The sequence below is a fragment of the Geotrypetes seraphini genome, chromosome 5 (assembly GCF_902459505.1).
Source record: "Geotrypetes seraphini chromosome 5, aGeoSer1.1, whole genome shotgun sequence".
Lineage (NCBI taxonomy): Eukaryota > Metazoa > Chordata > Amphibia > Gymnophiona > Dermophiidae > Geotrypetes > Geotrypetes seraphini.
Window position 1 is genome coordinate 151,519,281 of NC_047088.1, and position 14,759 is coordinate 151,534,039.

General features: G+C 45.5%; 1 protein-coding gene across 1 annotated transcript in view; it reads right to left on the reverse strand.

The window, feature by feature from the left end:
• Positions 1-14,759, reverse strand: part of NOP58 (NOP58 ribonucleoprotein) — a 182,315-nt gene that overhangs the window by 87,312 nt on the left and 80,244 nt on the right. The window contains exon 9 of the mRNA XM_033947006.1: positions 6,022-6,148. Coding sequence (XP_033802897.1) covers positions 6,022-6,148 — 127 coding nt within the window. The remainder of the gene's footprint in view (positions 1-6,021; positions 6,149-14,759) is intronic.

Below are 14,759 nucleotides of genomic sequence, written 5' to 3' on the forward strand. Positions count from 1 at the left end.
CCAGAGCGGCATAGACTTGGCTTTAAACTGAGGAGTAGGGGAAAGCCGATAGTCGATCTGACCCCTACACATCGGACAAAAGTATCAAATAAGGATACTGAGCAAGGACATTGTAAAAGAGGGCTCGGGGCTGAGTGGGAATTTTTGGAAAAAAGACCCAAGGACGCAATGCAGGGGCCCAAGGCACAAATGAAACTAATAAGCAGGTTTAAGAGAGAACAACAGGAGCCAGAGGGGCAACCAGAAATGGGGAAACAGGCTGAGGACAAAACAGACACACCGCAGGAGGAGGATGAACGAGACGAGGCTCGGGGACTGGCAACCCACGAGGGGGTCGGCAGGAGCGCCAAACCACGAGGAAAACCAGCAGGGAAGGCAAACAACCGGGACTTACATTGCCTATACACTAATGCTAGGAGCCTAAGGGCCAAAATGGGAGAGCTGGAAGTCATAGCCAGTAAGATGGACCTAGACATAATTGGAGTCACAGAAACGTGGTGGACTGATGACAATAAATGGGATGTGGCCATACCAGGGTACAAACTCTACAGGAGAGAAAGGACACACAAGAAGGGTGGGGGAATAGCGCTATATATAAAAGACTCCATACCCTCAACCAGGATGGAAATAGCAGTAAGGGTGGACGGCTTGGAATCACTATGGGTTAAGCTACCAGGAAGAACTGGAGCAGACATAAAATTGGGTCTGTTCTATCGCCCACCTGGACAACCGGAAGCAATCGACCAGGACCTGGAAGCTGAACTGAGGCAGGTATGCAAAAGCGGAAATGTGGTGGTAACGGGGAGCTTCAACTACCCTGGGATAGGACACTCAAACTGCACGAGGGAGACCAAATTCCTGGAGGCCACGAGGGACTGTTTCATGGAATAGCTGGTCACGGAACCAACACGGAGAAATGCCACTCTTGACCTAATCCTTAACGGGCTAGGGGGACCCGCAAAGGAGGTGGCGGTACTAGCACCACTAGGAAACAGCGATCACAACATGATCCAGTGCAGGCTAGAAATTGGATCATCAAAGGTGAAAAGAACCACAACGACAGCACTCAACTTCAAAAAAGGGAATTATGATGCCATGAGGAAAATGGTGGGAAAGAAACTCAATGGCAATGCAAGGAAGATAGAGTCCGTAGAAAAAGTCTGGACCCAACTCAAGGGTACGGTGCACGAGGCACAGAACCTGTACGTCCCCAGGTTCAGGAAAGGGTGCAAAAAAAAAAATCTAACAAAAAACCCAGTGTGGATAACAAATGCAGTGAGGCCCTGTAAATCATGCTGTGGTTTAACTACCCCTACCCTCTTGTTTTTTTCCATTTTTCTACCATAAATTGAAAATTGTAACTTTTACTCTTTCCCTCCCGACTCATGTTTGTTTTCTATGAAAATGTATTGTTAAATTGTTTGTTTCTTTTTACTATATTATATTTTGACTTTGTACATCGCTTAGTAATTCTAATAAGCGATTTATCAAATATATTAATAAACTTGGAAACTTGGAAGAAAGCATCGTTCAAAAAATGGAAAAAGGACCAAACAAAGGACAACCAAAAGGAGCACAAAGAACACCAAAGGGAATGTCACCAAGTGGTAAGGAAAGCAAAAAGAGAATATGAGGAGAGACTGGCGGGGGAAGCAACCAATTTCAAATCGTTTTTTAGGTATGTAAAGGGGAAGCAACCGGCTAGGGAGGAAGTGAGGCCCTTGGATGATGGAGACAAAAAGGGAGTGGTAAAGGAGGAAAAAGAGATAGCTGACAAGTTAAATGAGTTCTTCATGTCAGTCTTCACGAGGGAGGACACATCCAATATTCGGAACCCGAGGAGAACGTAAAGGGGAATCAGGAAGCTAAGCTGGTCCAACTAGAGGTAAGCCAAGAGGATGTCCTCAGACAGATAGACAGGCTAAAGAGCGATAAATCGCCAGGTCCGGACGGCATTCACCCAAGGGTACTCAAGGAACTAAGTAACGAAATACCAGAACCACTTTGACAAATATGCAACCTATCCTTAAAAACCGGAGAGATCCCGGAGGACTGGAAAATAGCAAATGGCACGCCCATCTTCAAGAAGGGTTGAAGGGGTGACCCGGGAAACTACAGGCCGGTGAGCTTGACCTCGGTCCTGGGAAAGATGATGGAAGCACTGATTAAGGACAGCATCTCTGAACACATCGAAAACAATGGACAGCTAAAGTCGAGTCAGCACGGCTTCTGCAAGGGTAGGTCATGCCTCACAAACTTATTGTACTTCTTTGAGGGGGTAAACAGCCAGGTGGATAAAGGGGAATCCATAAACATCATTTACCTTGACTTCCAAAAAGCCTTCGACAAGGTACCACACAAACGACTGCTTAAGAAGCTATGGAACCAAGGGGTGCAAGGGGAGGTCCACCGATGGATCAAAAACTAGCTGGCAGGCAGGAACAGAGGGTTGGAGTAAAGGGCCATTACTCAGACTGGCAATGGGTCACGAGCGGAGTTCCGCAGGGGTCGGTGCTGGGACCACTCCTGTTTAATATATTTATTAACAACCTGGAGTCAGGAACAAAATGTGAAGTCATTAAATTTGCGGATGACACCAAACTCTACAGCAGGGTTAAAACCACGGAAGACTGCGAAGATCTCCAAAGGGACCTAACAACACTGAAAGAGTAGGCCAAAAAGTGGCAAATGAGCTTTAACATAGGGAAATGCAAGGTCATGCATGTAGGGAAAAATAACCCGATGTTCACTTACAAAATGGGGGGATCACTGCTAGGGGTAAGTAACCTTGAAAGAGACCTGGGAGTGATGGTAGACACAACACTGAAGGCGTCAGCACAGTGCGCCACAGTCTCAAGGAAAGCAAACAAAATGTTGGGTATCATTAAGAAGGGTATCACGACCAGGACGAAGGAAGTCATCCTGCCACTGTATCGTGCAATGGTGCGCCCGCACCTGGAGTACTGTGTCCAGTACTGGTCGCCGTACCTCAAGAAGGACATGGCAGTACTTGAGGGAGTCCAGAGAAGAGCAACTAAACTGATACAGGGTATGGAAAACCTTTCATATACTGACAGACTGAAAAAGCTGGGGCTGTTCTCCCTGGAAAAGCGGAGACTTAGAGGAGACATGATAGAAACCTTCAAGATCTTGAAGGGCATAGAAAAGGTAGACAGGGACAGATTTTTCAAATTATGGGGAACCACAAGTACAAGGGGGCACTCGGAGAAATTAAAAAGGGATAGGTTTAGAACAAACGCTAGGAAGTTCTTTTTCACCCAGAGGGTGGTGGATACATGGAACGCGCTTCCGGAGGCTGTGATAGGTAGGAGCACGTTACAGGGCTTCAAAGAAGGTTTGGATAGGTTCCTAGAGGACAAAGGGATTGAGGGGTTCAGATAGGAGTAGAGGTAGGTTATAGGGATAGCAGTAGAGGCAGGTTATAGGAATAGTCAAGGACCACTGCACAGGCAATGGGCCTGATGGGTGCCGCGGGAGCGGACCGCTGGGCGAGATGGACCTCTGGTCTGCCTCAGCAGAGGCAACTTCTTATGTTCTTAAGACCACTTTCGAGGTGACTGAAAAGCTTCTCCTCTAAAATCCGACGATGTTTAAGGGCTTGAGGTTGAAGAGTAGCACAGCGCTCGCACGACTTTGTTGATGGTCCGGCCCAAGGCACTTGAGGTCCGTGTAGGTCCATGAAGGAAATCGCACGCTGGCACTGGCTACACTTCCTGAAGCCTGTTGCTGGCCGGGACATACGAGGAAAACTAGCCGCATCAAAGTTGAAGCCCCCCAAGCTGCGGCCGAGCGGCCTGGCCCGCCAGTTGAATGAAGAAAAAAATAAAGTCTTTTTTTTAAAAAAAAAAAACTCCAAAAAACAGTAAAGAAAAAAATAACAGGGATTTGCGAAGAAAAGAAACACAAACCGCGGTGAGAGAAGGCACAAAGTAATAAAGTTGAACGCAGAGAGTCAAAGACGGACTTCTCAGCTCTGTGGAAAACTGAGGAGACTCGCCCTGCGATGGGCAGGAAGGCACCCTCACAAGCACGGTGTGTATGACTCGAAACTTCTATGTTTCTACAAGCAAGTCTGCTTGCGAGGCTGTCCGCATCCGTGCTCCGTGGATAATGTCACCCATATGTGAGAATAGGCTGCCTGCTTGTCCTGGGATAAAATAATATTTCACCAATCTTAACTATCATTACATACATGGTTTTCTTCCATAAATTTGTAATTTGATTCTTGTATGTGAAGGAGGGGTCCAAAATAACCCCTAAAACTTTGGTTGTTTTTTCAACTTTGAGAGAAGCTCCAGATTCCAATGTAATCGATGTAGGGACCAAAAATAACTGATTATTAAACCATAAAACTTTTTTTCTTATTTGTATTTGTTTACAAGCTTTCGAATACAATCCCTGATCTTAATATTGACATTTCCAATATCCATATCCACTGGAATTAACCAAAAAGTATAATCAGCGTAAGAAAGTAAAATATATTCATACAACAGAACCAATGTCTGCACAGAACTCATAAAGATATTAAAAAGTACAGGAGAAATAGAAGACCTTTGTGAGACTCAAGTTTCAACTTTTAGAGAAAACTCCATCCTTGATCACAACATAGCTCCAATATGTAAGAAATTTTCTTAAACCATTTAATAACTTATCCACACAAACCCAAATCACTTAGGGCTCCTTTTACTAAGGTGCACTAGCGGTTTTAGCATGCGCTACAATACCGCACGTGCTAAACACTAACGCCTCCATAGAGCTTGCGTTAGTATTTTTCGTTTTGTGCGTGGTTAGCGCACCTTAGTAAAAGGAGCCCTTAATCTACTTATTAATAGTGAATGATCTACATTTAGGTCAAAACCCAAATTGAGTTGGATGTAAACAAGAGAATTGTTCTATATATTCTGATAGCTGCTTATTTACCAAAGACTCTAGTAATTTAGTCATCAGAGGAATATTGGCTACCAGCCTAAAATTAGATAGTTGAGAAAGATCACTGTTTTGTTGTTTTGGAATAGGTGTAATAACAATATTACCCATATTTTGTGGAAGAGAACCTTCAGCTAGCAGTTTATTAATAAAGTCCCTGATCTTATCTATTTAGCTTTAGGATTCCCTGTTCTCAAATTTGTAAGCAATTTTCCAGCAAAGTCTTACCAGTGAAGATCTCTCTGGAACAAAATTTGTCACCATTCCCGTACCCGTGGATAACCATCTCCATGTCATTCTTTAAGGAGAGAGGGAAGAATCAGAGTATGAATGGGCACATTTACTGTTCCTCAAGCCTTGCATTAAAGAATGCTGGTGTAGAAGGACTGAGGTTGAGATAGACATTAAAGAATGGCACAGAATTGTTTCCTGCTGTTATCCACGGGAACGGTGATGAATTTTATTTATTTAAAAAATTTATATACCGCCTGGAGTCTCGGCAGTTTCCAAAATTACATACATAAAAACAATCACATACACATACCATTTTACAGTAATTCAGTATAACATAACAGAGTGTAATGTAAGGAATCTTCCATATTATCCATTACTTTCATTAAAGGTAAAGCCGAGCAGGATCAGAAGCAGTTCTCATCTACAAATAACCTTGTTTTAAGCAGTCTCTTAAAGCTATAGTGATTAGCACAATCTTAATTGTCCACTTAGCTTGTTCCATAGGCTTACCCATAAATGAAAACATTTTTAATTGTATGGCACCGTATTTTATAGTCACAGCCGTTTGAAATATCAATCACATACTACCCTCTGATCGCAGAGCTCTAGACGGTCACCGTGTCATTCTCTACTCTGGAAGTCCTCTCACAGGACCTCTTCTGGACTGAGGGGAGAAGGGGGAATCAGCAATGCCCTATTTATGTTCTTCTAGTTCCTTGCTGATTCACACAGCAAATGTGTCAGTGGGCCCTTTTAAACTTTTGTCTTTAATCCAATGAATAAAAACAAAAAAAATCTCAGAAACAGAATTCCATGATCTCTGCAAACATAGGAGCTCACCTGCATGGGAAATGAGCCTGGCACCCACCAGCTCCCCAACCATGACTGTCAGGTTGGGCGCAATGGCCATCATCCTGTTCTTGAGGTAATCATAAAGCTGGGCTCGATATTCTGAGATCTCTATCACCTGGATAGAGAGAGATGTATGACCATAGTTATAAGTAAACAGATGCTGGTTTGAGCAGATCACCAAAACCCCCAACAAATCACAAGCAGTGGAACATAGACAATTCCTTAATAACTTTTTAAGTGAAATCATGTGGTGGCCATGTTAGTTCACTTTCCAAGGTAGTATTAAGGAATAAAACAAAAACCAAAGGAAATAAGGTGATACCTTTTATATTGGACTAACTCAATGCATTTTATGATGAGTTTTCAAAGGAAACCCTTCTTCTTCAGATTAGAAAATAAGCAAATGTTGACAAATATCGGTGTATATATAAGGAAAACATGAAAGCATTTCAGGGATAGGAAGGTGGACAGGAGACAGAAAGGTGGCAGAGAAGTTTTAAATGTCTTTATAGTAGGAAAGGAAAGCTCAGATCTCTATTAAGTCCTGTCTGGTAGATGTCAAAATACCTTATTTTTATTTCAAAGGTTTTACGTTCCTTTTTATTATTCCCACCATAAAATCATTGGTGCAGCAGTGGACAGTTTTTCCGAAGTAATGTCTGACAGAGGTTGGTATTGCAATTCTTAATATGTAGGTTGATTCTGGTCTTTAGCATTTGGCTTGTTTCACCGATGTTAACATGCCTCTTTGCACGTTTTACTAACTTCAGGACTTCATGGCGGCACAACCACTAGCAAACGCTTTCAATGCAGCAAATTAAACGCCTGAACTTGTCGAGTAATTAAGCTTAGGATAGCAGAGCACTTTAGTTGTTTACGTAACAAGAAGGAAGCAGCGCCATTGGTAGAGCACTGGCTTGCGAAACATCATCGGGATCTGATCTAAAATTTGTGGTATTAAGGCAATTTCATACTACCCATGAAGGCAATATCTCAAGGCAATTAGTGAATTGTGAGCAGATTCATTTTTACTTGGGACACTGTATCCCCCAAAGGATTAAATAAAGCAGTGGAGTGGCCTTTGGGCTGCTAATGTTAGTCTGCACAATCAGTTTAAAATACGTCAGCAGTTAACAAGTGATTTAATGAAAGAAGAAGTTCAGGCATTTAGTTTGCTGCATTGAAAGCGTTTGCTAGCGGTTGTGCCGCCATGAAGTCCTGTGCGGGACTATTATCCAATATGAGGCTGTTCGCTGCTAAGAAGATGTAAGTGTTATAATGTAGATCGGAGAAAGTTATAATGCCGCTTTATAGGGCAATGGTCAGACCCCACTTGGAATACTGCGTCCAACATTGGTCTCCCTACCTAAAGAAGGATATAAAACTGCTGGAGAGGGTGCAGAGGCGAGCAACTAAACTAGTGAAGGGTATGGAGAAACTGGAATATGAGGATCGACTTAAAACACTGGGATTGTTCTCCCTTGAGAAAAGGAGACTGCGTGGGGATATGATCGAGACCTTCAAAATACTGAAAGGAATCGACAAAATAGAGCAGAGAAGATTATTTACATTGTCCAATTTGACACGGACAAGAGGACATAAAATGAAGCTAAGGGGGGGCAAGTTCAGGACTAATATCAGGAAGTTCTGCTTCACACAGAGAGTGGTTGACATCTGGAATACTCTCCCAGGGGAGATTATTGCAGAATCGACAGTCCTAGGCTTCAAGGGCAAACTAGATGCATATCTCCTTGAGAGAGGCATATAGAGATATGGTTGGCTATAGGGTAAGCCAGGTGTATACCTGGCAGGGCCTCCGCGTGTGCGGATCACCGGACTAGATGGACCGAAGGTCTGATCCGGAGATGGCGCTTCTTATGTTCTTATGTTGAAAGAATTTGGAACATTTTGTTTCTATAGAGTGTATAATTTGGATTTGTGTTGATATATTGCTGCTTCTATTAGAGTACTGCAAATATCTTCTTCTTGACAAAGCTGAAGGGGAAACATGTATTGTGTCAGACAATTACCAGAGACCACATACTGTGTCAAGGAAGTTTTTGGATTTTGACAAGATGGATTGTTTGGATTGTTGAACTATGACTGTGATTTTTGAATTTTGGTTTTTGTTTTTGATTTTTTTGATGTGATTGGGGAACACTAAGCACTTTTGGATTTGCAGCTGAGCCCAGGACGTAACAACTATTCCAGCAGAGATAAGTACTCCTCTACTCTTATTTATTTCCTGTTTTTAAACCATCATATTTATTGGTAGGGAGGGAGGAGTGCAATGATGTATTTAAGCCTGAACTGGTAGAGTCCTGTGCTTGCATATCTTATAGTTCGCACTGGCTTTCACTGAGCACTATTAATTATTTATAAAATATTTTTTTTATAGTATTTAAAATTAGAAATTCTCTTTTTGAAGAAGCTCAGCACAAGATGTAGAAGTAGAAGGGACGCTGGGAAGCAGCGATCACAATATGATCCGCTTTGATCTGGACGCAGAGGAGAAACATTGGTCCAAAATGACAGCCAAAGCACTGAACTTCCGAAAAGGGAATTACGAAGGGATGAGACTCATGGTAAGGAAGAAGATTAAGAAGAGGATAAGCACTGTAAAAACGTTAGAGCAAGCTTGGTCCCTTTTTAAGGACACATCACCGAGGCGCAAAAGTCTATATATACCGCGTATCAATAAGGGATCCAAGAGGAAAAAGAACAAAGAACCGGCATGGCTCACTGTAGATTAGAGAGTTGCGCGGGGACAGAAATCCTATCCGTCCCCACCAGGATCCTCTCCGTCCCCACCCATCCCCGCCAGGATCCTCTCGGTCCCCACCCGTCCCCGTCAGGATCCTCTCCGTCCCCACCCATCCCCGCAAGGAATTACCTCCATCCCCACCCGTCCCCATAAAAAGCAGCAATTACTTCTGACAGGATCATCAATTTCACAGTTTATTTTGTGTTTGCGCTGCTGTTTTCCTTGTGGAATCTCTTTGGTGGAACCCTTTTTTTGTTTTTCTGTTCAGTAATTAACTTATAAACCCCCTCTTTTACTAAGGCTGACGTGTCCATTATATTATATGGACGAACCCTGCTTCCAAAGCCTTCCATCTCCTTGGGAGTCTCGTGGGCCAGAGGGGTGTCCCCGTGGGAGTCCCGGGGGTTGTGGGGGATTCCCGCAATCCCCGTTCCCGTGCAGACCTCTACTGTAGATGTGAAGGAAGCGATCAGAGACAAGAAAACTTCATTTAAGGAATAGAAAAGGTCAAAAACGGATGAAAACTGAAACAAGCATAAACAACATCAACGCAGGTGCCATAAGGCGGTAAAAGGGGCCAAAAGAGACTACGAGGAAAAAATAGCCAAGGAGGCGAAGAACTTCAAGCCGTTCTTTCGATATATTAAGGGGAAATGACCCGCAAAGGAAGTGGTGGGACCGTTGGACGACCATGGAATAAAGGGAGCGCTAAAGGAGGACAAAGCAATCACTGACAAACTGAACACATTTTTTGCATCTGTATTTACCGAAGAAGATGTACACAGCATACCGGAACCCATCAGGCTATATGCTGGAAACGAAGACAGAAAGCTGACAGGATTGACAGTCAGTCTAGAGGAGGTATGTAGGCAGACTGATAGGCTTAAGAGCGATAAATCCCCGGGACCGGATGGCATCCATCCGAGGGTCATCAAGGAACTGAAAGGGACCATAGCTGAACTGCTTCAACTAATAGCCAATCTGTCGATCAAATCGGGAAAGATTCCGGGAGACTGGAAGGTGGCGAATGTTACACCGATCTTCAAGAAAGGTTTGAGGGGAGATCCGGGGAACTACAGACCGGCGAGTCTGACCTAGGTACTGGGAAAAATGGTAGAGTCACTGATAAAGGACAGCATCATTGATCACCTTGACGGACACGGGCTGATGAGGAGAGTCAGCACGGTTTTAGCAAAGGCAGATCATGTTTGATGAACTTGCTGCACTTCTTTGAGGGAGTAAACAGACAGATAGACAAGAGCGATCCGGTCGACATTGTATATCTGGATTTTCAGAAGGCATTCGACAAGGGTCCGCATGAACGACTACTTCGGAAAATTGCAAGCCATAGAATTGAGGGTGAAATACTCACGTGGATTAAAAACTGGCTGGAGCATAGGAAACAGACAGTGGGGGGTAAATGGACAATACTCGGACTGGAAGAGCGTCATCAGTGGGATGCCGCAGGGCTCGGTGCTTGGACCCGTGCTCTTTAATATCTTTATAAATGATCTGGACATAGGTACGACGAGCGAGGTGATTAAATTTGCGGATGATATGAAGTTATTCAGAGTAGTAAAGACAAAGGGGGATTGCGAAGATCTGCAACGTGACATAATCAAGCTCGAGGAATGGGCATCGACATGGCAGATGAGGTTCAATGTGGATAAGTGTAAAGTGATGAATGTCGATAACAAAAATCTCATGCACGAATACAGGATGTCCAGGGCAGTACTTGGAGAGACCTCCCAGGAAAGGGACTTGGGAGTTCTGATCGACAAGTCGATGAAGCCGTCTACACAATGTGCGGCGGCAGCAAAAAGGGCAAACAGAATGCTAGGAATGATAAAGAAGGGGATCACGAACAGATCAGAGAAGGTTATCATGCCGAGCCATGGTACGCCCTCATCTGGAGTACTGCGCCCAGCACTGGTCTCCGTACATGAAGAAGGACACGGTACTACTCGAAAGGGTCAAAAGAAGAGCGACTAAGATGGTTAAGGGGCTGGAGGAGCTGCCGTACAGCGAAAGATTAGAGAAACTGGGCCTCTTTTCCCTCGAACAGAGGAGATTGAGAGGGGACATGATCAAAACATTCAAGTTTCTGAAGGGGATAGACTTAGTAGATAAGGACAGGTTGTTCACCCTCTCCAAGGTAGGGAGAACAAGAGGGCTCTCTCTAAAGTTGAAAGGGGATAGATTCCGTACACACGTAAGGAAGTTCTTCTTCACCCAGAGAGTGGTAGAAAGTTGGAACGCTCTTCCAGAGGTTGTTATAGGGGAAAACACCCTCCAAGGATTCAAGACAAAGTTAGACAAGTTTCTGCTGAACAGGAATGTGCGCTGGTGGGGCTAGTCTCAGGGTGCTGGTCTTGGACCAGAGGGCCGCCGCTTGAGCAGACTGCTGGGCATGATGGACCACTGGTCTGACTCAGCAGTGGCAATTCTTATGTTCTTATGTTGAGCGCCATTTTTCATTGCTACATCCTTTTCTACAGATCATTCAATTCACCTTGAACAGTGCAGCTGCTCCTGACTTGTTTACTCGATCCTCATCCTTTTTGACCTGTCTACTGTCTTTCATACTGTTAATCACAGCATACACTTCAATACGCTGTCCTCGCTTGGATTCCGTGAATCTGTCCTCTCCTGCTTTGCCTCCTACCACTCCCAATGCACCTTTAGTGTGTGGGTTGGTGAATCCTCTTCTGCTGCTACCCTGCTAGCCGTTGGCATACCCCAGGGTTCTGTCTTAGGACCTCTTTTCTTCTCTCTCTACACCTCTTCCCTTGGTGCCCTGATCTCCTCCCATGGCTTCCAATATCACCTATATGCTGATGACTCCCAGATCTACCTCTCTACATCCGAAATTTCACCTAAAGCCAAGAAAAAATCTCTGCCTGCCATCATCTGAAACTAAATATGTCCATGACTGAGCTGCTCCTCTTTCCTCCTTTCTACATCTCAGTACATAATACTGTTAATGTTCCAGTCTCCTCTGTTGCAACCTTGGAGTCTTCAATTTCGACCTCTCCATTTTCTAAGCACATCCAACAAGCTGTTAAGACCTGCACTTCTATCTCTTCAATATCACCAAAATTCATTTCCACATTTACCCACCTGCCGTGAGAGCCATTAACAGATTTTTGTAATGAATGATTAACTTTTCCCATGATAAAATATTTGATTAGGGGGGAAATGGGTGGGCTTTACTTCTTGTTATTTCATAATACATGATTATTTGAATAGTTTCATAGTAATGATACTTCTATGTATTATTGAGTAGGGAGGGAGGGGAGGGGAGGTTATTATAGTCAATAAGAATAATTTATATTAAAGATTTCTTATATAATATTTAAAATATTACAGAATATTAATTTGTAATGAAATGTTATACTTAATGCATATATGAGAGTTAATCAAGTGTGTATAGCACAGTTACTTACCGTAACAGGTGTTATCCAGGGACAGCAGGCATATATTCTCACATGTGGGTGACGTCATCTACGGAGCCCCGGCGCGGACAGCTTTTCAAGCAAACTTGATTGAAGTTTCAAGTTTGCACACTGCACCACGCATGTGCATGCCTTCTCGCCCACTAGAGGGCGCATCCCACCTCGTGGTCCTCAGTTCCATAACTAGCAAGGAAGCCATCCCCGGGGAGGCGGGCGGGTTGTGAGAATATATGCCTGCTGTCCCTGGATAACACCTGTTACGGTAAGTAACTGTGCTTTATCCCAGGACAAGCAGGCATGATATTCTCACATGTGGGTGACCTCCAAGCTAACCAAAACAGGGCAGGTGGGAGGATGGCAATTTAGGAAAACAGATTTTGCAATACTGACTGGCCAAACCGGCCGTCACTCCTGGATAGAGTGTCCAGACAGTAGTGAGAGGTGAATGTATGAACCGAAGACCAAGTGGCAGCCTTACATATGTCCTCCATCGGAGTGGATCGGAGAAAAGCTATCGAAGCTGCCATTGCTCGGACCTTGTGACCCGTGACCCGACCCGGGGGAGGAAGGCCAGCCTGAGCGTAGCAAAAGGAAATGCAAGCGGCCAACCAGTTAGACAGAGTGCGCTTGGAAACTGGATGCCCTAATCGATTGGGATCGAAGGACAAAAACAATTGAGGGACCTTCCGATGAGACCTGGTGCGTTGAAGATAATATGCCAACGCCCTCTTACAGTCAAGCGTGTGAAGCGCCGTCTCGCCAGGATGGGAGTGGGGCTTCGGGAAGAACACAGGAAGGACAATGGACTGATTGAGGTGGAAGTCCGAAACAACTTTAGGTAAAAACTTAGGATGGGTGCGGAGAACCACCTTGTCGTGATGAAAGACCGTGAAAGGAGGGTCCGCAACCAAGGCTTGCAACTCCCCAATCCGCCTGGCGGAGGTGAGGGCAATCAGAAACACCGCCTTCCAAGTCAGAAATTTCAAGAGGGACTTGTTGAGTGGCTCAAAAGGGGGTTTCATCAGTTGAGCCAGAACTACATTCAAATTCCACACGACAGACGGAGGCTTAAGAGGGGGGCAAACCCTGAGTAGCCCTTTCATGAAGCGTGTCACCAAGGGATGGAGTGACAGAGGGCGTCCCTCCAGAGGTTGGTGGAAAGCAGAAATCGCACTGAGATGAACCCGCACCGAAGTGGTTTTCAAGCCGGAGCGCGACAAATGAAATAAATATTCTAAAACCGAGGATACCGGAACTGATACCGGATCCAGGTGAAAAGACGAGCACCAGGTGGAAAACCTGGTCCATTTCTGCGCATAGCAAAGCCTCGTCGAGATCTTGCGGGAGGCTTCCAACACCTCCTTCACCGATTGAGACAGGTCCGGAGGAGTCAGGGAACAAGAAACCAGGCTGTCAGGTGCAATGACTGCAGATTGGGATGTAACATGGATCCTTGACTCTGAGACAGCAGAGAAGGAGAGACAGGCAGGGGAAGAGGCTCTCTGGCACTGAGCTGGAGCAGCAGGGAGAACCAGTGCTGACGCGGCCACCGAGGTGCTATGAGAATCATCGTGGCCGTGGACGATTTTAGGTGTACCAACGTTCGCATGATCAGAGGGAACGGAGGGAATGCATACAGGAACCTCCCTTCCCAGTCGAGTAGGAAGGCATCCGCTTCCAGACGGTCCTGCGAGTACATCCGAGAACAATATAGTGGTAGTTTGTGTGTCTCCGGAGAGGCAAACAGATCCACCTGTGGCGTTCCCCAGCGAGCGAAAACCTCGCGTAGAACTGCTGAGTGTAGAGTCCACTCGTGCGGTTGCAGAAGTCGACTCAGTTTGTCCGCCAGGCAATTCCGTTCTCCTTGGATGTAGACCGCCCGGAGGAAGATGTTCCGGGAGGCCGCCCACTCCCAGAGGCGAAGAGCTTCGGAGCAGAGGGGCCATGACCCCGTTCCTCCCTGCTTGTTCACATAATACATTGCCACCTGATTGTCCGTGCGGACGAGGACCACCTGGTCCTGCAATATGTGAACGAAGGCTCGAAGTGCTAGGAAGATGGCTCGCAGCTCTAGCACGTTGATATGACACTGACGGTCTTCTGTCGACCACAGGCCCTGCGTGCGAAGACCGTCGAGATGGGCTCCCCACGCGTACTCCGAGGAGTCCGTGGTCAGGACCTTGCGAAAAGGCGGAGTGCGGAACAATAGCCCCATGGACAGATTTGAAGAGTCTGTCCACCAACGCAGCGATTTCCGCAAGGGCGGAGTTACCGAAATGAGGCGAGACACCGGGTCGCACTCCTGACGCCACTGGGACGCGAGGGTCCACTGAGGGATCCTCAGATGTAGCCTCGCAAACGGCGTGACATGTACCGTCGAGGCCATATGGCCCAGCAGCATCATCATGCGCTTGGCCGACACCCTTGATAGTTGAGAGACCTGGCGGCTCATCCGTACCAAGGTTTCCAACCGCTGGGTCGGCAGGTAGGAGCGTAGGCGCACCGTG